The sequence below is a fragment of the Eptesicus fuscus genome, chromosome 4, assembly GCF_027574615.1.
Source record: "Eptesicus fuscus isolate TK198812 chromosome 4, DD_ASM_mEF_20220401, whole genome shotgun sequence".
Classification (NCBI taxonomy): Eukaryota; Metazoa; Chordata; class Mammalia; order Chiroptera; family Vespertilionidae; genus Eptesicus; species Eptesicus fuscus.
Genome location: NC_072476.1, coordinates 31,076,597 through 31,104,403, shown reverse-complemented (window position 1 = coordinate 31,104,403; position 27,807 = coordinate 31,076,597). Strand labels below are relative to the sequence as shown.

General features: G+C 47.9%; 2 protein-coding genes across 4 annotated transcripts in view; one reads left to right on the top strand and one right to left on the bottom strand.

Moving 5' to 3' along the window:
* Nucleotides 1-3,085: 3,085 nt before the first annotated feature.
* LOC103286034 (E3 ubiquitin-protein ligase TRIM50) lies at nucleotides 3,086-10,621 on the bottom strand. 2 transcript variants are annotated; one of them, XM_008141471.3, is made up of 6 exons: nucleotides 10,223-10,621; nucleotides 7,162-7,257; nucleotides 6,102-6,332; nucleotides 5,975-5,997; nucleotides 4,585-4,709; nucleotides 3,086-3,680 (listed from the first exon to the last, which is right to left on the bottom strand). In XM_008141471.3, the coding sequence occupies exons 1-6, from the start codon at nucleotides 10,619-10,621 to the stop codon at nucleotides 3,091-3,093; spliced, it is 1,464 nt and encodes a 487-aa protein (XP_008139693.2). In that variant the 3' UTR covers nucleotides 3,086-3,090. The 2 variants fall into 2 exon arrangements, with proteins under 2 accessions (XP_008139693.2, XP_054570231.1); XM_054714256.1 differs by having other exon boundaries at nucleotides 5,975-5,994.
* A 6,460-nt stretch (nucleotides 10,622-17,081) lies between these two features.
* FKBP6 (FKBP prolyl isomerase family member 6 (inactive)) overlaps nucleotides 17,082-27,807 on the top strand; it is a 29,841-nt gene continuing 19,115 nt past the window's right edge. For both annotated transcript variants that reach the window (XM_054714254.1, XM_054714255.1), the window contains exons 1-8: nucleotides 17,082-17,277; nucleotides 17,374-17,491; nucleotides 18,168-18,257; nucleotides 19,040-19,242; nucleotides 20,402-20,521; nucleotides 25,003-25,197; nucleotides 25,318-25,427; nucleotides 26,993-27,085. In XM_054714254.1, coding sequence (XP_054570229.1) covers nucleotides 17,218-17,277; nucleotides 17,374-17,491; nucleotides 18,168-18,257; nucleotides 19,040-19,242; nucleotides 20,402-20,521; nucleotides 25,003-25,197; nucleotides 25,318-25,427; nucleotides 26,993-27,083 — 987 coding nt within the window. In that variant the 5' untranslated portion in view covers nucleotides 17,082-17,217 and the 3' untranslated portion in view covers nucleotides 27,084-27,085. The remainder of the gene's footprint in view (nucleotides 17,278-17,373; nucleotides 17,492-18,167; nucleotides 18,258-19,039; nucleotides 19,243-20,401; nucleotides 20,522-25,002; nucleotides 25,198-25,317; nucleotides 25,428-26,992; nucleotides 27,086-27,807) is intronic.

Here is a 27,807-nt window from a genome sequence, read left to right as displayed (position 1 = left end):
AAGGAATGATTGTTTTAAAATCACTATATGGCAATTATAACAGTAATTTGATTCAAGCAAGAGCCATTAATTACTATAAGAAACAGGATATTCACATAACTTCAAGTAATTTCTCCACAGATTACTTTATTTAAAACAAAGGGCGGGAAGTAACTGTACAGTAGAGAAAGTTGGAGGACATGTTCAGGACTTGGTGATCAAAATTAACATTGCCAGCCCTAGCCAGTTTGGCTCAGTGGATAGAGCACTGGCCTGCAGACTGGTCCCGGGTTCAATTCCAGTCAAGGGTACATGCCTGGGTTGTGGGTCAGGATCCCCAAAGGGGGGCGTGCAGGAGGCAGCCGATCAATGATTCTCTCATCATTGATGTTTCTATCTCCCTCTCCCTTCCTCTCTGAAATCAATAAGAATATATTTTAGGAAAAAAAAGTAACATTGCCAATGTGGGAGCAAGTCACAATCTCAGGCCAGTTGGTAGCATCACTTCCAGAGTATTCCTGCCATCTATGCATAACCAGAATCAAATGAAGTATTAAACACACCCAAATCGAGGGACATTCTACAAAAATAATTGGTCCCATCTCTTCAAAATGGCAAAGTTGAGAGGACAAAGAAAGACTAGGACTGACCCAGATGAAGGAAAGCTAAAGAGACATGACAACTGAAATATAACTAGTGATCTTGGATTGGATCCTGGACCTGAAATAGTCTTACAACAGAGGACAAGTAGGACAATGGGTGAAATCTGAATAACATCTGTAGGTTGGATAACAGTGTTTTATCAATGTTAATTTCCTGATTTTGACACATTTGCATTGTGGTTATATAAGAGAATGACCTTGATTTTTAAAAAATTTTAATTAAAAAGAAGACCTTTTGATTGCAAACATTAACTCTGGCTGGCCAAACAGAATTTATTAAATAGGTAGAAGAAGCATGCCATTGTGTCTGTCGGTGTCTAGCTGGAGGCAGGAAGGTGCACACAAAAGAGTAGTTGAGGACATTTTAAAGAAGGGACTGGTTAGAGTTAAGAGAACTTACAGGGGATGGTGCAGTACTCAGGGCTAGCAGCAGCACTATTCACCACCAGGCCTGAGGAACAAGGAAAGAGTAATAGAAGGAGGGAGCCACCTGCCAGGAGTCTTAAGTAGAGGGAAGCTGCCAACCCATAGCCCAGCAGGCAGGAAACCAGGAAAATAAATACCTCAAACCCCCCTCTCCTGCCCTTGGATCTCCTGCCAGTCCCTCCCATCAGCTGAGCCCAGCAGAAGCCAAAGAGTTTTGTGTTCCCTGAGGGCCAGCCTCCCAGGACACAGAGCAGGATGAAGAAGAGTGGAGAGTGGCTTTGGAGGGGTGACATTCTTCAGCCCAGTCCTAGGACTGAAGGGATTGCTACATAACCAAAAACAAGGTCTGAAAGGTTTCAAGCACACAGCAACCAGGGCCAACGCCTGGCAGATTCAGCCAGTAAAATACAAGCACCATTTGATTCAGACAGATTATTACTTACATCGAAAGCAGAAGGAAAATTAGCCCAAAGTGCCAACTCCAGTGGTCCTTGTTGTACACACAAAAAAGGATGCCATGGAAATCAAAGGGTTGATGACTGCAACCCCAGTTGTGGGATATGCTGTTGCTGAGGAGCCAGTTCTACAATCAGCTAAGCTGTTTTGTAGTCTGCAACTCTACTTGGAGGGAGATGGAGCAAAAAGCCTCATTCTTCATCAGAGCCTAGGAGGTGATATCTCCTGATAGTTTCCTGTGGGATAAGGAGGAGGGTGGGCATGGCCTTGAGGTAGCACCTCACAAGCCTCCCAGCCTCTCCTGTTCCTGGAGGATCACTCAGGCTGTCAGTAAAGCCTTTGCCTGTGTGGCCTATGTCGATACTTGCCACAGCACCATAATGGAGCTCTTCCCCATGAAGGCTCTCAGGTGGCTTCACAGACCTCAAGTCTGGGGAGCTCTCTAAACTTTTATACAGAGAGGGATAGAGAGTTAGAAACATCGATGAGAGAGAAACATCGATCAGCTGCCTCTTGCACAACCCCTACTGGGGATGTGCCCGAAACCAAGGTACGTGCCCTTGACCGGAATCGAACCTGGGACCCTTGAGTCCGCAGGCCGACGCTCTATCCACTGAGCCAAACCGGTTTCGGCCTAAACTTTTAGAGTCTAAAGCACCAGGTCTCAGGTGACTGGGTCCTCAACCATGTTCTCTCTCCCAGTGTTCAGATTCTTGGGAGAGAATTCAGCTAGACACCATCAATTATGGCCAGGATCAGGCTCACCATGAACATTCATGGGCTCTGGCCCCCCTCCATGTGCAAGGCAGCTTTTAGGGATGGGCAGAATCCCTGTCTGGTTCCAACTTGCTTCTGCTTTAAAGTAGTGTCATTTCCATCTCATCTCACAGAGAGGGAAGTCAAGAGTCTGTAAGGACAGAGCAGTGATGGAATGGTTGATGTGACTGTAACCACAGAACAATGGGCAGTGGGTGGAATCAAGCTCTGGTCCCACTAGAGGTTGGAGACCCAAGAATAAAGCAATTCTGTACAGTAATTAATATTTGCATATCATTTAAAGAGAAATAGGGATAGGAAGGTGGAGGTGAGTGGAGGTGAGCAAAGGGCAGGGAAAAGGGGAACACCTGCAATTTTGTCAACATTAAAGATAAATAATTAATTAAATTAAAAATAATTTTTTAAATAAAGAGAAATAATGTCAAATTTATTGTCTTTGAAGTTATTTTAAGTTCACAATGATAATGAAAAATTATAGATGGGAATGTTTCCACCCTCAGTTGGAGGAGTAAGCGACAAGCATGGTAGGAGGGACCAAGGGAAGCCCAAGGCCCAGTTCCGCTGGTTAAGAAGCAGGTTAATAATCTAACAATAGGTAAATAAACACGCTGTTAGCTGATGGGAACTGTGGTCCTTTTCTCCATATCACTAAATGTTTCCAGGGTCACAGAGGCATGAAGACCATCCCAACAGTAAAGATGGAACCTCTGTTTGCTGGACCCCACAGAATCCCTGGAGTCCCCATGCCCAGATGGGAAGGGCCCATGAGCAGGCAGCCCCATGAGCACCCCTACAGCTTGGTGGGCTGTGGAGAACTGAGATGACTGGGCCCGCTGGGTGGGGGCAGCACCATGGGCAGTGAGTTGCTGCCCCTTTCATGCCAGCATGTGTCCAGGATGGGATAGAGCTTGCCCTGGAAGTCAGCCTGGAATGTGTAGAGTGGTCGCAGGTCATCTGGGCGGTCAGCGTCGAAGAAGGTGAGCTCTCCCTGCTCATAATGCAAATAGACGCCAATGCGGTGGGGGTGTCCGGCCACGGGCAGGGGCACCCTCGGGCAGCCAAAAGCCTCATACACCCGGCCCTCCTTCAAGCCAATGAGCCACAGGCCATGCTCTGGGGACTTGCTCAGCTTGCCCTTGCGACTGGCTGTGCCCTTGATGACGCCCAGGCGCCAGTCGCTCTTGATGCCCACCACCACCTCCCAGTAGTGGCGGCCACAGGAGAAGCCCCGGCTGGCCAGGACACAAGTGCTATAGTCAAAGCGCTCAGGCTGGCTGGCGCACCGCTGGGCCAGGAGCCCACACTGCACCACTGTGTTGCCCTTGGAGAGTTCCAGGAGTGGGTGGGCTGTGGTGGGATCCAGCTTGAGAGACTCCGGGGCTAGGAAAGATCAGAGAAGGCAGTTTTCAAAAGGCAGCAGACCCTGCTCCAAGGAAGGTTGATTGGAGGCCCTGAGCTCCTCAGGAGAGGAACTGCACTGGCCTCATCTCTATCCTCGGGGCCTAGAAGGGACCAGGCACAGAGTAGGTTGTTGGCTGAATGAATGAATGATGCCTGAAGGGTAGAAAAAATAAACAGCTATGAACCGAGGCCTTCTTGTAATGGATATGGTACAGGCCTGCTGAAGGTGGAGGAGCTGATGGAAGGACCTGGAAGATAGCCTGTCATGTATGGTCCACAGCTAAACTCTCCAGGTTTTCTGGAGAATCCATAACAACTGCACTTGGTTTCTTTGATATCCTAAGCAGCCTATTCAAGGACAAACTCCCAACTGACCTCTTTGCTAGCTGCCAGCTAATCAGTGTACACCAAAAATGTGCAAACAACATTCAGAGTTCAGAATGTTTCTCTCTCCCCTGCCCCCCTTTTCTATTATATAAACCCTGTATGTCTTTGTTGGATGAAATCAGTCTATTGATTGATCACCTTTATGTGCCAGTAATGAAGACGTTAATGAAATGTCTGAGTATTTTTTGACAAAGTAACAGCTACATTTATTAAGCACTAAACTACACACACACACACACACACACACACACACACACACACACATTTATAAATATGCAGCCTAGCAAGGTGGGGGTTAATAGCCCTTTACAGGTGAGGAAACAGAGACTCAGAAATTATACAACTTGCCCAGTTAGTAGGAGCTGGAGCTGAGTTTGACCCAAACTGTTTGGTGGATCCCCTTTCCCATGCTCTCCCCACTAGCCCATGCAGACCTCCCAGCGCTCTGTACTTTATACCAGCAGTCCTCAGAAATGAGGATGGGATGGGGCCGCACCTGGCAGAACCTTGCGGAAGAGCCTTTTCCACACAGTCAGCTTGATGTCAGCCTGGTGGAGGCCTGGTTTGAAGGAGATGGGGTTGAACGTGCTTTCCAAAGGTCGGGCCGGCTGGAGCTCTGCTCTGGAGGCAACAGGGTGCAGTGTTGGCAGAGCTGCGTACCATGCACCCTACCCATAGGCAAGTCCCTTTACAGCTCAGCAGGCTGTGCACTCAGTTCCATCATTTCCTCCCCTCTACCTCCTTCTCTGAGGACCCGCCTCCTTCCTGGAAGGGGAAATACTCTACATCAGTGGTCCTCAAAGTGCAGGTCCTAGACCAGTAGCATTACCTGGAAGCTTGTTAGAAATGCAAATTTCCTTGGGCAGCACCCCCCGGACCTGCTGAATCAGAAACTGACTACTGGGACCTAGTGATGGTGTGTTCATGAGCCCTCTGGGTGATTCTGGTGCATCCTAACATTTCAGGGCCACTTCTCTGTAATGGATGACCCTGATACAGAGCCAATCAGATTCTCTGTCCATTCATTTAAACCAGTGCTCCCAATCAAATTGTCCTGGAAACTAAAGAAAATCTGAGGCTCTGGCCAGGAAGCTCAGTTGTTTGACCATCGTCCCAATATGCCAAGGTTACAGGTTCAATCCCTGGTCAGGGCACACCAAGAATCAACCAATGAATGCATAAATAAGTAGAACAACAAATCAATGTTCCTCTCTTCCACCCCACTTCCTCTGTCTCTCTAAAAATCAATCAATCAATAAATTTTGGGGGAAAAAAGAAAATTTGAGAAAACAAGGAGACTCATAAATGGGGTATGAGAAAGGCTCAGGAACTGCATGGACTGTTCACTTGTTGGGACTAGAACATGGATCCAATCCCTTTACACAAGCCAAAGTGCAGATGTCAAGGCCCCTCATTCTGACCATTCTCCACCTTATTTCCCATGTCAATCTGTGTATAATTCACAGCCGAGCAATACTGAACTTCTCGCAATACTCCCAAGTCCACATACTACTTTGCCCTTTCAAGCTACTTGGCTTGCCTGGCAAACTCCTATCCTCTCCCTTCTCAGCTACCCCACCCATACACTGTCTTTGCCAATTTCCCTCCACAGTCACCTCCTCCTCTGTGTATTTCTGTAGCTTCTATTGTTCTAGGTACCCACCATGAGATAACCACAGTTCACTGGCCGCCTCCCACCAGTCTGCAAAACCCCTGAAAGCAGGGACCTGACTTCATCTCTGTTTTCGCCTGGCCCCAGTACAGAGCCAGATGTGGCCAGCTGCTCCTGAGGCACTGGTGAAACTGAGGGGAGGAACTAATAGAGAAGAGATGCCTGTGCCTGCAGCCACCAGACCCATGCTGAGAGCACCCTCCCAAGTTATTACCTGGAGGCCATGGAGTGGTACTTCTGGAAGACAAGAGAGAGGTAGGTTAGGGCATGGCAGCGGCTATGCAAAAGCCCTCACTTGGGAGGGGGAGGTTCTTGAGGCCCTGAGGGCCTTAGCCACTCACCCGGATGAAGTCATGGTGATTCTCATTACCAAACTGCTCCAGCACACACTTGGCTTGGACTAGCCGCTCCCGTGTACTGTGGGCCTGCTCCAGCTGCATGTCCAGGGAGGCTACGAGGCCACGGGTGTGACCTTCCACCCCTTCCAGGCAGCGGGCCTTCTCCTCGTCCACTAGGTGGTGCAACTCCTGGAATTCACGGCGAATCACCCAGCTGAAGACATCGGATTCATTCTAGAACAGGGAGGGCCTGTCATGGCTGGTACCCAAGTCCCAGGGCTGAATCCTGCCCACCCGTTCACACTGTGCCTGGAGGCCCCATGGGGACTATGGGAGTGGGCAACAGTGGCAGGGCAGAGGCAGGGTCCCCAGTTCCCATTTCAAAGCAGTGGCTCTGCTTTCGCCGTCTTAACTATTATGTGTGCAAGTAACATTTTGCTTTATCACAGGGTTTTACAACTGAAGAAAAAGTCTGAAAAGCCCCAGGAGAGCAGGTTTTGGAGTGAGTTACCCAGGCTTCCCATGTGACCCCAAGTTTAGCTCCGTTGATCGGGGTGATGCTGCCTCCTTCTCAAAAGTGAGGGATATTCTGGGGATACTGCTGCTATTTCACAATCACCTGCAGGGCCTGGGCTCTGCACCTCCCAGACCCAGTGTGCCTCTCACTAAGGAAAATCAGCCAGCCAAGGGGAGCTTCAGGTCTTCCCATGCCTGTGCTGCAAGGTACTGAGAAGGTACCACACAGACTGTCAAGGTCAAGCAGACACGAGAGGCAGGGGCTGGGGAGTCATGCCCACACTTCGGGCTGTTTACCTCTGGGACTTAGCTTCTGGCTTATCTCAGTCCCAAGGACTCTAGGAACACAAGCCAACTTAGAGACAGTACTGACAACTGGGTTGAATTCCCCTGAGATTTGCACCTTCCACACCCTGCCCTGGAATGCTTTGAATGCTGGCTTTATATGGAAGGCATGGATTCCTATAAAGGACAAATGAGAACTGGGCTCTGTAGGAAAGGGAAGGTGACTGGTCCCAGCGTAGAGGCAGAGGGAAAGGGCACTCACAACAATCCGGGTCCTATTGTTCACCAGCTTGCCGATATGCTCATCCACCTTCTTCTGCTCCTGCTTCAGGTCAGAGATGAGGGTTGCAAGCTCCTCCTAGAGGCAATGTGCCATGGCCCCCGTGAGTGGCTGACCCCTTTAGGCTCTTAGCTCCTTGGGGCCAGCCCTGGGCCTCACACTTCTAGGGAGCATCCCAATGGCCACTAGCACTCCCAGTGGAACCATTTAGGCACCAGAGCTACCCCAGGTGCCCTTGACCTCAAAATAGTTAAGATTATTCAAGAATGTTCCATACTGATGGTAGGAACTGCCCAGACAGCAGAGGAACTCTAAGCCATCCCTCTCCAAGACATGGAGAGAGATGCTAAACGTGTTACAGCCACCTGGAAGTCACCACACCACATTCAGGAGAGGTGATTGCTGGTCTGAAGCCAATAATTCCTGCATGGAATGCTACCTGTAGGATACCCACCAGGTAAACTCTCCAGTCACCAGGAGGTCCAGAATCAGTGAGCCTTTGATCAAGAGTCATTACAAAAGGGCTGTCCCCTAGGGAGGCTAGTAGTGCATGTGGTGGCCCAGGTTATACCTGGTGAGTCCCTAACACCTTATAAAGATCTGAATCCATCTCTGGCAGGTTTGATCTGAGCCTAGATTTGGGGGCTCCCAAGGGTGAAATAAACTCACTTCTCCGGGTATGCTCTGGCCCCAAATCTGATCTATCCTTAGGCGTCCAAGCAGAACCACCTAGACCACCATCTAGGCTGCACTACTTGACTAAGGCCCTGTGGGCTTATGCCCATGGCATGTACTGACTCTCGCTTAGAGAGTTCCCAAGGAGAAGTCGCCCTCAAGAGCCTTTCAGAAAGGGAGCTGGGTAAAGAATAAATGGATACAGAGCCCTTGCTCTGAATAAGGAGGCATAAAACTTCACAGCAACCCAAGAAAGGGCATTCCAGTGGTAACCCTCATGAGGCAGAAAGAGATGGGACTAGTTCTTTCTCAGCAACTGGGCCACAGTGAAGGGAAGCACAATTGTGAAAATAAATAAAGTATCTCAAGATCTCAATCAATAGGAAAAAACAGGAAAGCATGACAGGGATCTGATAAAGAAACATAACTGAGTCACATCACACAGAAGAATCTTGGGATTACAAAAAAAACAACAACAACAACACCACATCCAAAACCAGGACCCACGCTGGGCCCTGACTCTTTGCCAGAAATGATGAGCAAGCTCCCAAGTGTTTCCTTCTCTCTTGGGCAGCCATCTGCTAATAAAACATGGGTTCAATTTCATTGTATTACAATTGCATGTCCTCCTTCCACACTTCCCCAAAACTACTCTTGCCAAGGTAACCAATTCTCACTGTTAAAGCTGACACTGGTTCGAATCCTCAGCAGACATTTCACACAAGTGATCTTGTTCTGGTTAAAATGCTCTGTTCCTCTGATTTCCAGGAAGCCATATGCAGCCAGTGTCCCTGCTTCCTCTTGATTCTTTCTGTCCCCTTCCTCGGGGTTCTCTCCCCCCGCAAACCTTAAACCCTGCTGCTCCTTGGAGCATCATCAGTGTCTTCCCTTATCACTCTGCAGTCTCTGACTACCAGTCTCTTATCCCCAGCCTCACTCTCCAATTTACCCCTTTGGCAACGGGATAGGACTCCATCACAACTCTGCTTAAAGACTTCCAGTGCCCAAACCACACCACCATGGTTCTCTGAATAAACTACAAATCTCAACACATGTCACACAGGTCTTCCCATGACCTGGCCCCTGCATACCTCAGCTACCCCATCTGGCTCCCATGGGCTTAATGCAATGACTTATAAATCCTCAAATGTGCCTTGCTGTTTATCCCCTGGGCTTTTGCATGTGCTGTCATTACACTTGGAATGCTTTTCCTCCCCTTCTTTTCTTATCTAGCCCTCCTTGGGATTCAAGTCTTGGTTCAGTAGTCTACTTCCTCCAGGAAGCCTTCCCTGCCCACCTGAGACCATGCAGGAGCCATGTTCCAGGAAGTCTCACCTGGAGACAATTTAACTTTGACAGCAGCACCCGACACACCAGACATCCAGTCTGCGAACTCCCCCAGGGCGGCGTGCTGTATGGTGGGCACTGGCACTTCGCCTCGCACAGATCAGATGCCCAGTAAATGCCTGTGAGGAGGCGGGGCTGGTGGATGACCTGGCTGGCCCTGTGCATGTTTCCTACCTGTCTCCCAGGGTTGAAGGAGCAAAGAAATGCTGCCCAGAGCACTTAGCCGCCCTGCCTGCAGATCTCCATGCTCTTTCTTTTCCTGACCACCTCACTTTTTTTTTTTTTTTTTTTTTGGTCATTCCTCACTTTTATGCCCACTTCCCCTCAAATACCAGGCCACGAACCCTATAATAAGTCACTTCCAAGTGCCCTTCCTGCCCTTCCTGGATCTGTTGGCAGTGCAAAGAAAACTGGCCTTGGTTTGAGTCCTAGCTCTGCCAGCCAAGCTGTGTGACCTTGTCTGAGCCTGTTTCCTCATTTGCAAAATATAACAACCCTTCACAAACCTTGGGTCAACATATTAACCTAAGAAGGGATCACTATTGTTGTTGTTGTTGTTGTTATGATGTTAAATAATGATCTGCTAGACCTGAGGCAAAGGTCAGGAGGGCAGGAATCCGTTGATTCCACAAATACATTTTGAACGTTTACTAAGCCAGGCACAGCTCCAGGCACAAAAATACCCTAGGGAACAAAACAAAGTCCCTGTCCTCATGTGCCTGAGAGCGCAGTCCCAGGAGCGTTCTAGAAACCAACCAGAGCTACAAAGAAAAATAAAGCAGAGACAGGGCTAGCACGTGACGCAGGGCGCTCTCCTTTAGAACCACGTTAATCCCCAGCACCTGCTCAGCGCGTGGGGGGCGAATGAATGCAGCGGAGTCCTGCTCCAGGACAGGGCTGGGGAGGACTCGCTGTCCCAGGACCCTTCCGCGCCCGCGATGGCGCCAGAGGGCGCAGAGGCTGGGTTCTGTGGGCCCCCTGGGTGACCTGGCTGCCGCCCCCCAGCAGCCTCGGGGCCCACCTTCATGCGACTGTAGACGGTGGAGACCGGCGTGACGCGGTGGTGCTGGTGGGAGCCCAGCAGGCCGCAGAGGCCGCAGATGAGCTCCTGGTCCTTCTCGCAGAAGAGGCTGAGCGGGTTCCGGTGGTGCGCGCAGATCTTGGGCTCCGGGTCCCGCGGGAGTCCCAGGGCTTCGATCACCCGCGCCAGGGAGAGGTTAGGCGGGGAGCTGCTGCCGTCCACCTCCTGCCGGCACACAGGGCAACGCAGCTCGGAGTCCAGGTGGCAGAGCAGGGACAGCAAGCAGCCTTTGCAGTAGGAGTGGCCGCACTGCAGCATTAGGGGCTCCTTGAAGACCTCGAGGCAGATGGGGCACTGAAGGCGGTCCTCCAGCTCCGTCGTGCTCACCAGCCTCGCCATCCACCCTGCGGGCTGTCACACAGCGGCCTTTCTGAGCGGGCTCCCTCCACTCCCTCTGCCCACAAGTCCCTGGAAAGGGCCTCTGGAAATTAGAGGCCTTAACAGACTCCAGTCCTGGATTCCAGTCCTGACCTTCGATGACCTTGGGCCTGTTTAAAACAAAGGGCTTAAATGGGGGGTGGGGGGCGGGGGGCGGTTATTTTGTGATATACGATTCTAACTTATTTAAACTCAGATTTGGAGGTAAACATGAAAGGGGCCGTCTGCAGCATCATTTAGATGACACAAATAATGCAAGCTCCAGCCTTGGCAGGTGTCCTGCCCTAGAACTGGACAGCAAAAACAAGCAAAGGACCTTCCCACCTTCTAGATAAGTGTTTAAATTGGCGAGCAATGTTGGAATCATAGTTATAGACAGAGATTCTTGAGTCACCCCTTCCCACATCTCCAGCGAGACCCAGAAATCTGCGTTTACATTAGACACTCCCAGATCATCCTAAAGCAGAGTTCTGTCTTAGAACAACATTGTTCTGGACAGTCTGGGACTTAGGAAAGCTGTATCTTAATCTCCCACCCTGTTCCTCTTTGAAAACTGATTGGCTCTGAAAGAGAGAAGCACTGAGCTAGAAGTCAGCAGCAGAGCCAAGAAGAATACCTCCCGCCCCCCCGCCATGGAACTACCTGGCTTCTTAGAATCCACTGAGCCTCCCACCAGGGCCTCAAACCAGCATCACTGACCTGCTTGGCTTGGCCTCTTCTCCCCAGGATAGAATAGCAGGAGCAGAGACCTGAAGATTGCAGCTGGATGCTTGCTCCACCACCTTGTCACTACCCTTTCCTCCTCCCCTTTCCCAGCAACACCCCCATGTCCTCAAGGTCACCCAGAATCAGGTGGAAATTGGGCCACATCACGGGACTGGGGAGGCAGCCTCTGCTCGGCCAGCTCTGATAACTGTAACATTCAGGTGCTTGCTTTGCCAGGCAAGGGGAAGGGGTACAGACAAAGAGACTGGGTACCCATTCACACCTTACAGACCCCAACGGGGCAGATTTGTGCTTCAACACAATCTTTCTGAATCTCTCTCTTTTGTTTAAAGATATTTTTATTTACTTATTTAGATTTTTTAATTGGGGTAATATCTTCTAAAAAGGGCTCAAATCTTAACCACACACTTAAAGTAAACTTAATATATAATCACTCTCAAAATCAAGATACAGAACATTTCCAGTACCTCCCTCGTGTTGCCCCCTAGTCAGAATGTCTAACAAGAATAGCTGCTCACATGACTCATATATTGCAGATTAACGTGGCCCAGTTTTGAATTTCAAATGAACAGAATCATATAGTATGTGCTCTTTTGTGTCTAACTCTTTATTCAACATGCATCAAGAACTTTTTTATATGAAGTCTTTCAAAGGTTTATAAGTTCAGTGACATTTTGTTATACACTTAATAATATACTATGTATGCTGGATATGTGATATACAGGTCATAGGATACTACACATACCCGAGGGGTGTGGTGGGAAATTACTGATTGGAAAGGATAGGATGGAGAGGCTTCCGGGAGTGTTAAGAAACAGGAGCTCTAGAGCTTCCGGTGGCAGAGTCTGGGGAAGCAGCGGCAGGCGCCATGTCTTGCCTCAAAGGTGGCAAGAAGAAGCCCCTAAACCAGCTGAAGAAGCAGGCCAAGGAGATGGATGAGGAGGGTAAGGCATTCAAGCAAAAGCAAAAAGAGGAGCAGAAGAAACTCAAGGAACTAAAAGCGAAAGCTGTGGGCAAGGGCCTCCGGGTCACAGGTGGAATGAACAAATCTGGCAAATAGTGAGCTGTTCCTTGTGCCTGGGGCAATGGTGATCCTTAATTCCATTCCTGTTTTAACTTATGGATTCCCTGTCATACCATCTGTTGCCATCGAGAGCTAGAATGAAGTGTTGTCTTGGAGCCTATGGTATATTTAAGAATTAACTTTTGTAAATAATAATCTACACTAATAAAAGAGAAACATGCAAATTGACCATCCCTCTGCTACGCCCACCAGCCAATCAGAAGTGAGTATGCAAATGAACCCAACAAATATGGCGGCCGCCATGGAGTTGGAGCAAGCAGAAGGCTTGGGTTGCCCCTGGCAATGAGGAAGCCAAGCTTCCCACTTGCCCTGGCCTCCAGTCAAGGAGGGGCTGGGGGACTGGGTCGCCAGGGGGCGTGGCCAGCCTGAAAACAGCCCTCAGCCCCTTACCCAGGCTGGCCACACCCCCATGGGGTGAGGGTCCACGCTGGGGGGCTTGGCCAGCCTGCAAACAGCCATCAACCCCTAACCCAGGCTGGCCAGGCACCCCAGTGGGACCCCCCACCCTGAAGGGAGTGTGGCCAGCTTGAAAACAGCCCTCAGCCCCTCACCCAGGCTGGCCACGCCCCCCAGCGGGGACCCTCACCCCATGGGGGTGTGGCCGGCCTGCAAACCACCACAGGCCCCTTGCCAAGGCTGCCCCACGCCCCAAGGGAACCCCCACCCTGATCCAGGACACCCTTCAGGGCAAACCAGCCGGCCCCCACCCGTGCACCAGGCCTCTATCTATACTAATAAAAGGGTAATATGCTAATTAGATTGGGAGACCTTCCAGGAGACCTTCCAGACATTCTTCTGGACAAAGCCATGGTGGTGGGGCCGAGGTAGAGGTGGTTAGAGGCCAAGAGGGGAGGGCAGTTGTGGGTGATCAGGCTGGTAGGGGGGGGCCATTGGGGGTGATCAGGCCGGCAAGGAGGGGCAGTTGGGGGTGAGCAGACCAGCAGGGGGGGCAGTTGGGGGCGAGCAGACCGTCAGTGGGGGTCAGTTGGGGGTGATCAGGACAACGGGGGGGGCAGTTGGGGGTGAGCACCCTGGCACAGGAGGCAGTTGGGGGCAATCAGGCTGGTGGGGGGGCCTTTAGGGGCGAGCAGGCCAGCGGCGGAGGGCATTTGGGGGCGAGCAGGCCGGTAGGCAGAGTGGTTAAGGGCAATCAGGCAGGCAGGCAGGTGAGCGGTTAGGAGCCAGCAGTCCCAGATTGCGAGAGGGATGTCTGACTGCCGGTTTAGGCCCGATCCCTGTAAACCGGCAATAGGACATCCTTCGAGGGGTCCCAGATTGGAGAGGGGGCAGGCTGGGCTGAGGGACACACCCCCCCACCCCATGCACGAATTTCATGCACCGGGCCACTAGTAATAATAATCATCATCATCATGCAGTGACACATCTTTTTAGTTCTTTTCACTCAATCATTTCAACTTAGCTGTGAGGTCAGAGTAATCCCAGCCCAGAATCCTGCCAAAGTGTGTTCTCCGGTCTTTGTTGTATCCCAAATTCTACCACCTGGAATTAAACCAACTAATTTGAAGAGAGAGAGAGAGGGAGGGAGAGAAGGAGGGAGGGAGGGAGGGAGAGAGGGAAGGAGAGAGAGAAGAGAGAGAGAGAGAGAAATCTAGAACAGGAGCTCTCTAAAGGAAGAAAGAGAGAGAAAAAGAAAGAAAAAGCTCTAGAACATCAGGCCACAACTCCCACAGGCCTAAGCACCCACATCTGCCAGCAGGGGTGGTCTCCACCCCAGTGTCAAGCAAGACTAAGGTCTGGTATAGGCAAATAGCAAGCTAATTTTATTTGTTAATTCAGGAAATACTTATTGAGAACTTGCTACGTATCAAGCATTGAGCTGGGTATTAGGTATATATTAAAGAACAAGACAGACAAGGTTTCTGTCCTTTTGGTGTTTATGATGTATGGAGGTAGGAGTGGTGTAAGGTCATAAATAAACAAATTAATATAATAGTTTTAAATGCTATGCAGGAAGTAAACACTGTGGTGGAAAAGTAGGATGGGGTGACAGGTTGTATGAGGTGCACTTGAGCAAGGGGCAGGGCAATGTCTTTCCTGAGGCCAGAAGGTTACACAGAAGCTGGCCAACTGAAAGGATTCAGGAGGGTAGACCAGGCACTGGGTCAGCAAGTGCAAAGGCCCTGAGGCTGGAAAGCACTTAGAGAGGAGACCTGTGCAGCTGGAGCACAGTAAGGGAGAGGCAATATCAGAAGATGAGACCAGAGAGGTTGGCAAGGAGGGCTGTGTAGACTAGGGCCAAGGTTTGGATTTCATTTCAAGGGCAGTGGGAGCTATTGAAGAAACCGGTTTTAAGGCAAGGGAATATCATCTCATTTATATTTTTAAAATATCATTCTGGCTGCCGTGTACATAATGGATCACAGTAGTGTGAGCACTTGGCGGGATGGATGATGAAGCTGAAGGACTGATACAGAGAAGAATGATGTAAACAAAATACAAGGGGGATCCAGAGTCAGAAGCCTGAGGACATCCAGGTGGAGGAACTGAAGAGCCCAACTGGTCTGTAGACAAATGTCTAGGCCCGGCCGCAGAGTTTCTGACTCAGGAGTCCATGGATGGACCCAAGAAATTTGCATTTGTAGCAAGCACTGATGCTACTTTTAAGAACCATTGGAAAAGGCAGTTGGATACAGGCACCTGGAACAGTGGCACTTGGGAGGCTCTAAGCTAGCCAGGTATATGCCACCCGTTTATAGCACAAATGGTTGGGATCTCTTAGGGATTGAAAGCAGAGAAGGGCAGGGATCCGAGGACAGCCCTGAGGTTGCTGACCTTTGGAGGTCAGGAAGTAGAGGATGGCTGAGAAGGGACAGCCAGGAGGTAAGAGGAACATCAGGAGAGTGTGGTGATTAGGAAACTGTGGGAGCTAGAATGCCCCCACCCAGATATCCATGCCCAAATTCCTGGACCTCGGTGAACATGTTACCTTAAAAGGCCAAAGGGACTTTGAAGATGTAATCACAGTCATAAACCTGAATTATGCAGGTGGGTCCAATTTCATCATGTAACCCCTTACCCGCAGAGAACTTTCTCTGCTGGAGTCACAGAGAGATGCCACAGAAGAGGAAGCAAGAGGACTGCAAACATAAGGACTCAGCACCCTGTTGCTGACTCTGCGATGTTGGGGCCATATGCAAGAATGGGAGAGGAGCCTCTAAGAGCTAAGGGTGCCTCCTGGCTGGCAGCCAGGTAGGACATGGGGACCTCAGGCTTAGAGCTTCAAGGATCTCGATTTGCCAACAACCTAAATGAGCTCTGAAGTGGATTCTTCCCCAAAGCTTCCATCGGGCTGATGCCTTGATTTGAACCCAATGAGACTGATGTCAGGCCTCTAGCCTACAGAAATGAGAAAGAATAAACAGGTGTTGCTTTAAACAGCTAGGTTTGTGGCAACCTGTTTGTTACAGAGAACCGGAATAAATCAAGCAAAGCTCGGAGAGTTTGGAGTCACACTTTATTCACCGGTGGGCTTAGAGAAAATGAATTCAAATTCTAAGCAAGGCTACAAGCAGAACTTCCCTTTTTATTAAAGAGCCAGCCCTATGAGCGCTTAGTGGTTATCTCGCTGCTGGCCTTGAAAACAACACAGTTCTATCCAATTAAAAAATACACCTAGCATGGCATTGAGAGTATGGGCATATCTAGTCTCTGGCCTACCAGGTCAGACATCTAAGTTTGTCTTCCTCATTACTCAAGCAGGCTAAAGCAGGCTAGAAAGCAAAGTTATTTTTTTAGAATAAGAGGCCATCTAAAAAAACATCAGAGAATTCCAAACAGTTTTACAAAATAGGGGTTAGCCTTCTCATGTTATGACAATGATGGAAAATGAATATTAATGCCAAAAGGAAAGTGTTCAAAGGTCAGAGACATCAACTTCATCAAATGCTGACAAGAGGCACAAGATGGATTTGGCGGCAAGAGCAGTCTGTTGTAGCACGGAGCAGGGAAAAGTGGTTACATGGAAGAGGGTTGAACCGAAAATGGAGGGTGAGACAGGGTAGTTTAAAAAGCCTTTGCAGCAACTCTTTTGAGAAGTTTTTCTGGGAAGAGCCGCCAGAGGGCGCTGTGGGACAAAAGGAGGCCTGTTCCTTTTAGGGTAGATTTTCCTACACAGAAGGAGGAAATGATCCCATATTCGAGGCAAGATCGATGCAGGAGAGAGGGGGTAACTAAAGTGCATGAGTAGCCGTGAGCGGGAGGACCCAGCTGGGACCCAGGACTATTCTCCCTTTGCGCCAGGAAAGCGCAAGTGCAGCACAGATTTTGTAGATTTGCTGATGGAAAAGTGAGAGGCATCAGCTTGTCTTCTCAGGAACTGGGCAGTTTGACTCTAAAGCCCTGTCCTGGCCTGAATTTCTCGGAAAAACAAGCGAGAAAGAAGGAAGGTGGAAATAACCCACTGCAGTAGGCCGTTTCTGGGGCCTTGTGCTCACCAGGGTGCTCTGGCCACGTGACCCCACCGAGTGCCCCTCCCCCATCACATCCGCCACGTGCTGCGCCACGTGCTACGCACCCCGTCACGCGCCCGGCCACGCCCTCCCTGGCCCGAGAGCCAGGGCCGTTGGCTGCGGTTGGTGTGAGTCCCTGAGCTCCTCAGCGCGGCCCCTGAAAGGAATGCCCGGGCCAGGGGCAGCCATCAGGGCATAAAGGGCGGCTGGGTCGCAGCCTTCGGCCGTTTCCTGGACTCTCGGGCACGGGGCGGGTGCCTCGGGAGGGTCACGTGGACATGGTGGGGGAGGTCCGGACTCCGGGAGCCACGCGAGGTGGGGAGGACGCCCCCGGCCAGGTAAGGGCCCCGCGCGCGGGCAGGCGGGCGAGGCAGGGTGGGGCGCCGGAGTCAGGGCCAGTCCGGGGCTCTGAAGTCTGTGTTTCGTTCCCGAAGTCTCCTTACCAGAGGTTAAGCCAGTGGATGCTGGACATCTCCGGGGACCAGGGCGTGCTGAAGGACGTCATCCGCGAGGGTGCAGGCGAGCTGGTGATGCCGGACGCCTCGGTGCTAGGTACGGCCCGCCCTCGCGGGATGCCATCGGCCCTCGGGAGGACTGGCGGCCTCGGGCACTTGGCTCTGGGGGGAGGGGAGGCACCTGGATTGGGTAGAACATGCTTTGTTAGAATTGGAGGTTTTTTTTTGTTTTTTTTTAAGACCCTTGGGTCCGCGAGCTAATGCTCTAACCACTGTGCAACACCGGCCAGGGGAGCTTTCTTTTTTCTTTTCTTTTTTTTAAATATATTTTATTGATTTCTTACAGAGAGGAAGGGAGAGGGATAGAGAGTTAGAAACATCGATCGGCTGCCTCCTGTACACCCCCTACTGGGGATGTGCCCGCAACCAAGGTACATGCCCTTGACCGGAACCAAACCTGGGACCTTTCAGTCCGCAGGCCGATGCTCTATCCACTGAGCCAAACCGGTTTCGGCAGAATTGGAGTTTTTAAGGGAAAGCCAGGGGACCCCGTGTCCCCTTTGCATGACGCCACTGTGAACCAGGGGCACGTTTCTGAACCTCAAAGCCCAAGGGCGGGCATCCAAACGTTAAGCAAAGGTTTGTTCCCATCAGGGTGCAGGCCAGTTGAAGGGCATCTGATTCTGTTGTTTTTGTGTGATAATGAAAGATTGGTGATGTTCCAGAGGTGAGGGTATTGGTCCATGTTTCTGTGTCTGTGCCCTCTGTCCTAGTGAAATATTCTGGATACCTGGAGCACATGGACAAGCCTTTTGATTCGAATTGCTTTAGGAAAACTCCCCGACTCATGAAGCTTGGAGTGGGTAAGTTCACATCAGGAGCTGGAAAAGGAGGAGTTGTGTGTGTTTTTTCCGGGGGAGTTGATGAGGGACAGCGCACTAGGCCCGGAAAACTGTCCAGGGCACAGGTGCTTGGAGTCGGTGTTTTGAGGCTGGGTTTTGCTAAACCAGCCAGCTCTCTCCTACGTTTCCCCTGGAGACCTAGGCATTAGGGGAATGTCCTACCTGGCAAGGTTATCTTCGCACCCTGACTTAACCATTGGGCATTGTGTGTGTTTGTTTAAGTAAACATCTGCTGAATGCTTCCTACCCACAATGCATGCTGAAAAGAGAGGATGTACTGGGGGTGATTGGAACATGGAAGCCAGTGTGGTGGTGGAGATTGACTGGTTTCAGACAACTAACCTGGTTAAAGCCCCTGGCAGGTGTAAGCCCCGCTGCAGGAGTCCTTAATGAAGGCATCGTTAACTCCAGCTGGGAGGATAGGGGAAGGGGTCCCATGGAAGAGGCGGCATCTGAAATGAGCCCTGAAGTTGGAATAACATTTCAATCGGGGCAGACGCTGGGCATGGGGAGGAAGATGTTGCAAGAAGACAGAACTGTGTGAACAAAGCTGTGGAGGCCAGAATGCTGCGGAGCCTGAAGAAGTTAGAGTTGGAAAGGGGGGAGGGGAGTGAATTGGGGCCACAGTGCAGAAGGCTCGGAAGAGCGTGTGGAGCGATTTGGGCCTAAGAAGGAAAGACATTGAGAGCCCGGGAACAGGATACTGGGAAGACTTCAACCACGTTCTCTGCCCCTTCTTCCAGATATTACCCTTTATGGCATGGAGCTGGGCCTTCTGACCATGCGGAGGGGAGAGCTGGCCAGGTTTCTGTTCAAACCGCCCTACGCCTATGGAACACTGGGCTGCCCGCCCTTGATCCCTCCCAACTCCACTGTCTTATTTGAGATTGAGCTAATTGACTTCCTGGATTCTGCTGAATCGGACAAGTTTTGTGCCCTGACCGCCGTAAGTTCTGGGGTACCAATGTCAGCACTTCATAGAGAGAGGGTTGGGTTTGTGTTTTTGGTAATTACCATGCCATGCTGATGCTCCTCTGGCCCGGGTTCCACCCCTGAGGCTCCTGGGTGGTGGTGGTGGTGGTGGTGTTCACCCACTTCCTAGTCCTGTCCATAATGCTGGCTCTGAGGTGGGGGTCACTGTGCTAGGCCAGGGTCAGGCTGTGGGTTTGTTATGGACCAGCAGTTTGAGTTGATCTTTCAGTCAGTCACCTTTGCCTGCTGCCCTCTGCAAGGTAGTGGACATTTGCTTCTCAACATTAAGGTTGGTTTTCAGCAAGTCACGCCTTGGTAGTTCATAAGTAGGGTAACCATCTAATTTGTTGTCCAAGCCAGGACACTTGAGAGTGAAATGGGCTATTAACTGGATAGGATACCAGGACATCAGGTGTAAATGGGTTAATCCCAGGAAACATGGGACATATGGCCTCTGTTCTCATAATTTAAGTGTTGCCATTTCTTTGTTGCCTTTACTTAACCCTTCCTATAAAGGTAGGGCTTCAAATCTCGTTAATAGTCAGATACACACTTTGTCATTCTATCTCACACTGACTATATATGTGATCTTAAGATGTCCACCCTAGATTTACGTCTGTATCTGATGTCTCCCCAGCTAAACTGTCAGCACCCCAAGTGAGGGATCTTACCTTTTTTCATCTTTACACAAAACAGATTCTTGCAGATGCCTGGGTTGGGGGGACAAGACATCTGCATTTAAAAAGAGGTGCTGTGGGTTATTTTGATATGTACCCAAGGTAGCGCATTGTGGCTATAAAGACCAGTACGGCCCTGGGCAGACCAAGACCTGCTAAATTTTGGTTGATAAATAGTTCTGATTTTTGTGCTTGACAAGTTCCATCAGTTTCTAATTCCATGAAAACTGCTTTAGGGAATATCTCTGGGAGGACTATAGAAGATCTCCTTTTGGCTCTAGCTGTAAAGTGGGGGTAGTGATAACACCGAACTGCTGTGGCTTCTATTGGAATTCACACAGATGACCTCTGCAGAGGCACCTAGCCCCATGCTTGGCACACATACAGCAATAAACAGGTGTAATTATACTGGCATTGTGGCATCGTAGCTTTAGTGTCCTTATCTTTGCTTCTCAGGAACAACAAGATCAATTTCCACTTCAGAAAGTCCTAAAAGTGGCAGCTACTGAACGGGAGTTTGGCAACTACCTTTTCCGCCAAAATCGTTTCTATGATGCCAAAGTGAGATATAAACGGGTAAGAATGCTTAAGAAGTGTTTAGACCCTGAAAATTTTCTTGTTTAAAAGACATAGACGTTGTCTCTTTAAGAAAAATCTCATTAAACCTCATACTAGGTGGCTGGGAGAGGGGACAAGGTATTTGGGGGAAGCCTGGTGTTCTGTGTCTGCTACTAGATACTGACTACATAGGTGTGTTCAGGTTGTGAAAATTCATTGAACGGTACTTATTTTTGTACTTACCTGTGTGTGTGTGTGTGTGTGTGTGTGTGTGTGTGTGTGTATGCATTTCAGTAAACATTTATTTATTTATTTACTGGAGGCCCGGTGCACGAATTCATGCACGGGTGGGGTTCCTAGGCCTGGCCGGTGATCAGGGCCAGCCAGTCTCGGGGGGGATGGTGGGGAGGACAGCGGGAGGTTGGCTGTGGGAGTGCATTGACCACCAGGGGGCATCTCCTGCATTGAGCGACTGCTCCCTGGTGGTCAGTGTGCATCATAGCACCGGTTAACTGGTCATTTGGTTGACCAGTCATAACAGTCGCTTAGGCTTTTATATATATAGACTAGAGGCCCAATGCATGAAATTCATGCAAGAGTAGGCCCTCGCAGCCCTGGCTGCCCCAGCCCTCACAGCCCTGGCTTCCTCCGGCAGGTTATCTGGATGGTCGTTCTGCTGTTCGGCCATTCAGTCAATTTGCATATTATGCTTTTATTATTATAGATTTATTTGTTAATTCTCGCTTGTTATTTTTTCCATTGATTTTTTTTTTTAAGAGAGAGTGGAAGGGAGAGGGAGAGACAGAGAGAGAAACATTGATGAGAGAGAGAGACACACACACATCGATTGGTTGCCTCCCACATGCACCCCGACCAGGGCCAGGGAGCTTGCAATCAAGGTATGTGCCTTTGACCAAATTGAATCTGGGATCCTTTAGTCCATGGGCTGACACTTTAACCAATGAGAAAACTGGCTAGGGCAGTAAAAAGTTTTTTTAAATTCTCATCTTAGTACTGTATTAGGTCCTCTACCAACTGATTTTCCACCCATCTGGGAAGTTTCCTGTCTGACAGTGGAGATTCATTTAACTCTCTGAGGTGACTCCCTTCTCGCCAAGTTTTTTATTGTGATTTGGCTTCTTGTGTAGGTTATGCTGACAGGAATTCACTGTGATTTGTAACTCATTCAATAAATATTATGAGCACTTTCTGTGTTCCAGACTCTGTGCCTGAAGTTCTCAATCAGACTCAAACAGGGCAGAGTTTAAAATCTAGGGGTAGTCTGATTTTATATCTCGTTTGCATATGAGCCTAAATCATTCGGGATTTGCACTCAGCTGCAAGCAACAGAATTCTGGGAAACTGTTCTTTAAACAAATAGATATTTACTTTTCCTCACATAAAAAGGGTGGCAGTCCAAGGCTGTAGAGCAGTTCCATGAAGCCACCAGGGATCCAGGCTCCTTCTGTCTTTCTGCTCAGCCACCCTTACATGTGTCCTTGTTTTTCCCCCCAAGATGGTCATTCAACTTGTAGCATCACATGATTATCTGGGCAAAAAGAAGAGAGGGGAGAGGAGTCTGGTGTGTTTGTATATTACTTCCCTTTATATTTCATTAGCCATGTTAAATGGACAGCCCTTAGCTGTATAGAAAGCTGGGAAAGGTACTTTTAAAGTTAGTACATTGCTGCTTTGAATGAAATGGAAGTGGTTAGGAGAAGAGGAGGGGAATAGATATTGGTTATGCAGCTAACAGTATCTGCCACATTGGCTTATGTGAATACGCTTCAGAGAGATAAAAGAGGAGAGCATGCATGTGCCTGTCTTTTGGAATGCTGACAAAATCTGGTTCTTAAACTTGGATAGTACAGATTTTGGCTCACAGTTGAATCATAGATACTATTCATAAAGTTTCTTGAGAGCCTGCTTGCTTGAAAAAAATTTTTCTCTTGAAAACAGACCACTCCTTCTCCCTTATTTCCTGGGTCTGATCCCCTGAGGCAGTCACTTTTTAATTATACCTGCTGCTTTTATCATATTCTGAATTTACAAATGACATGCTTTAGTTGCTCTTTCAGACATTTTTTTTATTTCTCAATACAGAAGAGGCTTTATTTCTCACTTCTACTTTCCCAGTATTGTCATAATTTTAATTTTTTAAAATTGATTTTATAGAGGGAGACAGAGAGACATTGATCCGTGAACATTTATTTAAGCCATCTTTAATTTCTTCCAACAATGTTTTGTAGTTTTCCCTGTACAAGTCTTCCACTTTGAATTTATTGCTACTTATTTTATTCTTTTTGATGATAGAGGGTTCTTTTTGTTTTGTTTTTTGGTTAATCCTCACCTGAGGATATTTTCCCATTGATTTTTAGAGAGAGTGGAAGGGAGTGGGAGAGACAGAGAGAAATATTGATGTGAGAGGGACACATTGATTGATTGCCTCCCACACTCACCCCAACCAGGGATCAAGCGTGCACTCAAAGTACCTGCCTTTGACTGAAATTGAAGCCGTGACCCTTCCGTCTAAAGGCAGAAACTCTATTCACTGAGCCAAACCAGCTAGGACTGAAGTTATTATTTTTTTTAACATTGATTTTTTTACAGAGAGGAAGAGAGAGTTAGAAACATCGAAGAGAGAAACATCAATCAGCTGCCTTCTGCACACCCCCCTACTGGGGATGTGCCCGCAACCAAGGTACATGCCCTTGACCAGAATCAAACCCGGGACCCTTGAATCCGCAGGCTGATGCTCTATCCACTGAGCCAAACCGGTTAGGGCTGGAGTTATTTTCTTTTTTTTTTTAATTACTTTATTGATTAAGGTATCACATATTTGTCATCAACCCCCTCCCCCCGTTCCCTTCCCAAACCCCCCACACGCATGCCCCCCTCCCCCTGTTGTCCATGATCACTGGTTAGGCTCATATGCAAGCACACAAGTCCTTTGGTTGATCTATCTCCCTTGTCCCCACCCTCCCCTACCTTCCCTCTGAGGTCTGACAGTCTGATCAATGCTGTTCTTGTTCTTCAGTCTATGTTGTTCATCTTTTCCCCTAGATGAGTGAGCTCATGTGATACTAGGAATACACTTATAGGAACCGAAAATGAGACAAGCAATAATGGTTATGCTGAGAGGCAAATGAATCAGTCTATAGTGAGTTTCTTTCTGGGCCAACAGTTCTTTTGAGTCCCGGTTTCTATGTCCAACAGTTGTTTATGTGTTCATAACAGCAATGATATTTCAGTTCTGGATGGTGGACAAATGGTGGTAATGCAGGTCCGACCCTCTCTGGTTTGGTCCTGGGCAATCTGCAGTGACGCATATCTGCTGACTGCTAGTATGGCAAGGCATGGTCAGCGTCTTCCATCTTTGGACTGTTTCTCTTCTGACTTCATGGCTGGAGCACTCCTGTCAATTCCTCTCTGTTGCAGGAATCCACATGGTCTTGGAGTTGTTTTCTGAAAATATACAAACATATTCTCAACCAAAAGTTAATAAAGGAATATTTTCTATAAATTTGACTTGCGATCCTTTTTCATTTTCTTGCCCAAATGATTTTCCTTTGGCTTGTTTTGACACCATGTATGTTTTACCTGGGTGACTTGCTGTTAGCATTACAAATGAAAGTTAATTTTCTAAAGTAAAAATTTTCTAGATGTAATTTATTTGCAGGATATTTTTCCTTACATGATATTCTTCTACTATCCCCCCTTTTTTGGTTTAAATATTGGGAGGCTTTTGGAAATTTTATGCTATAATCTTGATAGCTTTTAAATTTTATTTTTTGCACTAAAATGTGACTCCTAAAGGTTCATTATATGTTCATTATATGAACAAGAGTACCTTGTTCTTCAGGTACTCTTTCTGTTTGGCACCAACTGTTACGCAATTTTACCATGAGATGAACTACCAATAAAAATTTTAGTTAACACTTTAGGAACAGCTTTTTTGTCCAGTACAATTGATTTTTCTAGAGTATTTGCTTATTTTGATTGGCCAATTTAAATTAGTCTGAAAACTTGACTACTATTTTACTGTCACATTTAATACTCTAACAACCATCTTGTTTTACCCTGTAATTATTAGTGGAGAGGATTATTTGCCTTCTTGAGTAGGCCCTGAGCATTCCAGGTGCTAGGCTGGATTTAGATATCCTAGACCCCAGTTCCCCGGATCATGGGTGCAAGACATCTCCATCAAGTCTTGTTGCGGTGAGAGGGCATCTGCTGTCGGCCAAGTCTCTGTTACCTGGGTCCTGATTTGAGCTGGGCATGTGAAGCTGAGCAGCAATGGGGTGGAGTTATTTTCTTAATTTCATTTTTGGATTGTTTATTGTTAGAGTATAAAAATATAACTAACTTATATATTGACCTTGTATCCTGAAACTTTGCTGAACTAAATTTTTAGCTCAAAGGGTTTTTTTGTGGATTCTTGGCGTTTTCTGTATATAAGATTGTCACTCCTCTTAACCACTTGTCTTTCCTCTCCACAGGCTTTGTTGCTTCTCTGCAGGCGATCAGCACCCCCTGAAGAACAGCACCTGGTGGAAGCCGCCAAGCTTCTTGTTCTCCTTAACCTCTCCTTTACATACCTGAAGCTGGAACATCCCACCAGGGCCCTGAACTATGGAGAGCAGGCTCTGATTATTGACCAAAAGAATGCCAAAGCCCTCTTCCGGTGTGGACAGGTGAGTTGGAGGACAAGGACTTGAGAACAAATGCCTAAGTAAAGGTGGCAATGGTGTTCAACTTGGGCACTGCAAAAATGCTCGTTCCTAACTATGCTTTTAAATTCTGTCATTTGACAGGCCTGTCTCCTCATGACTGAGTATCAGAAGGCCCGAGATTTTCTAGTCCGAGCCCAGAAGGAACAGCCCTTTAATCATGACATCAATAATGAGCTGAAGAAACTGGCCAGGTGAGACCTGTGTTTGCACTCCTGCTAACAGAGAAAGAGAGGTATGATGCCTTAACAGTTCTGACTCTCCACCTGGGGATGTTGTCCAGCACGTGTTATGAGGCAGCGCCCCCTAGAGCTAGTGTTTGAAGTGCTCAGTACTCTAAACCAGCAGCTCCTAGTGGGGAAGTGTGACCAACTCCAAACTACACCTGTCTGGATCATTTTCCATCTCCCTGTTTCACTCCTCACCCTTCAAATAAGCACCCCTAAAGAGGAGGGCTAATGTGATTTTTAAAAGGGACTTGTTCTTCAGGTACTCTTTCTGTTTGGCACCAACTGTTCTCAACTGACTGCAGAAAGGTGCCTTATAGACCCTGGTTTGATCTGAAATTGATCTTTCAGATCTGATTCATACCCATAGAGTTACTTTTTTGTTATCCAAGTAATATATATACCAATATTTCAGTAATGTAACTATTTACTTATTTGTTTGCTTATTTTAATCCTCATCTGGGGGTATGTTTTTATTGATTTTTAGAGAAAGCGGGGAGTGGGGGAGAGAGAGCGAAACATTGATGTGAGACAAACATCAATCAGTTGGTTGCCTCCTGTACAAGCCCTGAATAGGGATCGAACCTGCAATCTTCTGGTGTATTGGGATGATGCTCCAAGCAACTGAGCCACGTAGCCAGGGCCAGTAATGTAACTTTTTATGATTATAGAAATTTCATGTTTATTGTAGAAAATTTTGAAAATATCAACATAAATTGATATTCCATCACCCCAAATATATACACCGTTTGTTTTTTAATATATTTTTATAGATTTAAGAGAGGAAGGGAGAGGGGGAGAGAGATAGCAACATCAACGATGAGAAAGAATCATTGATCAGCTGCCTCCTGCATGTTCCCTACTGAGGATTGAGCCTACAACCCAGGCATATACCCTGACTGGGAATCCAACTGTGACCTCCTGGTTCATAGGTCAATGCTCAACCACTAAACCACGCTGGCCAGGATACATCCACTGTTTTTTAAGATGGTTTTGTTGTTGTTCAGTATTGGTGAATTTCTCTACTGTTAACATTAAACATTTAATCCAAATTGCTTAAAGCTTTCTTGACATAAAAAAAAAAGCTGATGTATGTGTATCTCTTTATATTTGGGTCCAATTGTATTTTGGGCCTTTTAGAACTTTCCAACACTTTCTGCTATTTATAAGTATCCTGTCAGGATAAATGTAGAACTTTTGGAATCTAACCATTCTTTAGCAAAAAAATCTTAGGGTAAGTTAGTGGTTACTGAGTGTGAGGTGTCACCTGGCAGCTTCACTGACAGTGGCTCCTAGCCTTCAAGGCTGCCATCTTTTCAGAAATGGGCTTTTTGTCCAAGGGCTTCCTTAACAGCTCTTGGGAGCCTCCACTGTCTCACCTACCTCTCCAGTATTGCTTCCACCCCTCCTGATTCCGTTTAAAGCCCATTGAATTTTCAGTGCTTCTGGAGCTGAGTGGAGAATTCCAGCCACCAGATGTCACCTCCTACAAAGACAGACCTTCTCTAACTACTGTGTATTTCACTTTACAGCCACTACAGGGACTACACAGATAAAGAGAAAGAAATGTGCCATCGAATGTTTGCTTCTTGTGATAATGGCTCTACAATAGGAGAAAAGTAAAGGTAATAAAAGGACTTAAAGTATAAAAGGATTTTGTCCAGCAAATATAAAAATGTGGTTCTCATCAACCCACCAGTGGATATTGGCTATCTACAGCTGAGGATAAATGGGAGTAGCAAAATTCCTATTGAACGTAGTGACACAAGTCTAGTGCAGAATGCACACACGGTGGGTCTTCTCATAGAGAAGATCATAGAGAAGTTTGGAAAGTCCATCCAGAGCTTGTGGATAAATGTATAGGTTTGTGAAGCCTTAGGCTTTAAAATGAAAACAATTTTTCATATTTTATGTTAATCTCTCCCTCACAGAAGCTTGGAACGTGCAATGTAATAGTCATTAATGTGGTGATTTATCTGAGTTTTGAAATGAACAGTAATACTTTTCATATCTGGTTTTTCCTGAAGGCCTCCAACTTCACTTTACATCTAACACATCATTAAAAAAGACTACGTTCAGATGTCAAGGGGTAGGAATGAGCAGTGACTCTGAAGTTTTGCTTGCTATTAAAATTAGGGATTTGAAGATTTCAGAACCAACAGGGAGCAGAAGCTCACATTTCTACCACAGCATATACCTTGTGATTTAGCAGGCACAGGGTTAAGGTTTCCCATGAGTACATGAGATAACCCTCTAGTCTGGTTTACTATTACTTAAGAAAATTAATGGAAACAAAATCACCTGCCTTAAACACCTGCTTAGCTGGGTAGATAACTCTGCTCTCTCT

Excerpts from the sequence above, each read along its gene's own strand:
- LOC103286034 (XM_008141471.3), bottom strand. The coding sequence starts at position 10,621 with ATGGCGAGGCTGGTGAGCACGACGGAGCTGGAGGACCGCCTTCAGTGC. Across the intron at positions 7,258-10,222 it reads CCGTCTACAGTCGCATGAAG|GAGGAGCTTGCAACCCTCAT; the intron begins GTGGGCCCCGAG and ends CATTGCCTCTAG. Across the intron at positions 6,333-7,161 it reads ACAATAGGACCCGGATTGTT|AATGAATCCGATGTCTTCAG; the intron begins GTGAGTGCCCTT and ends TCCCTGTTCTAG.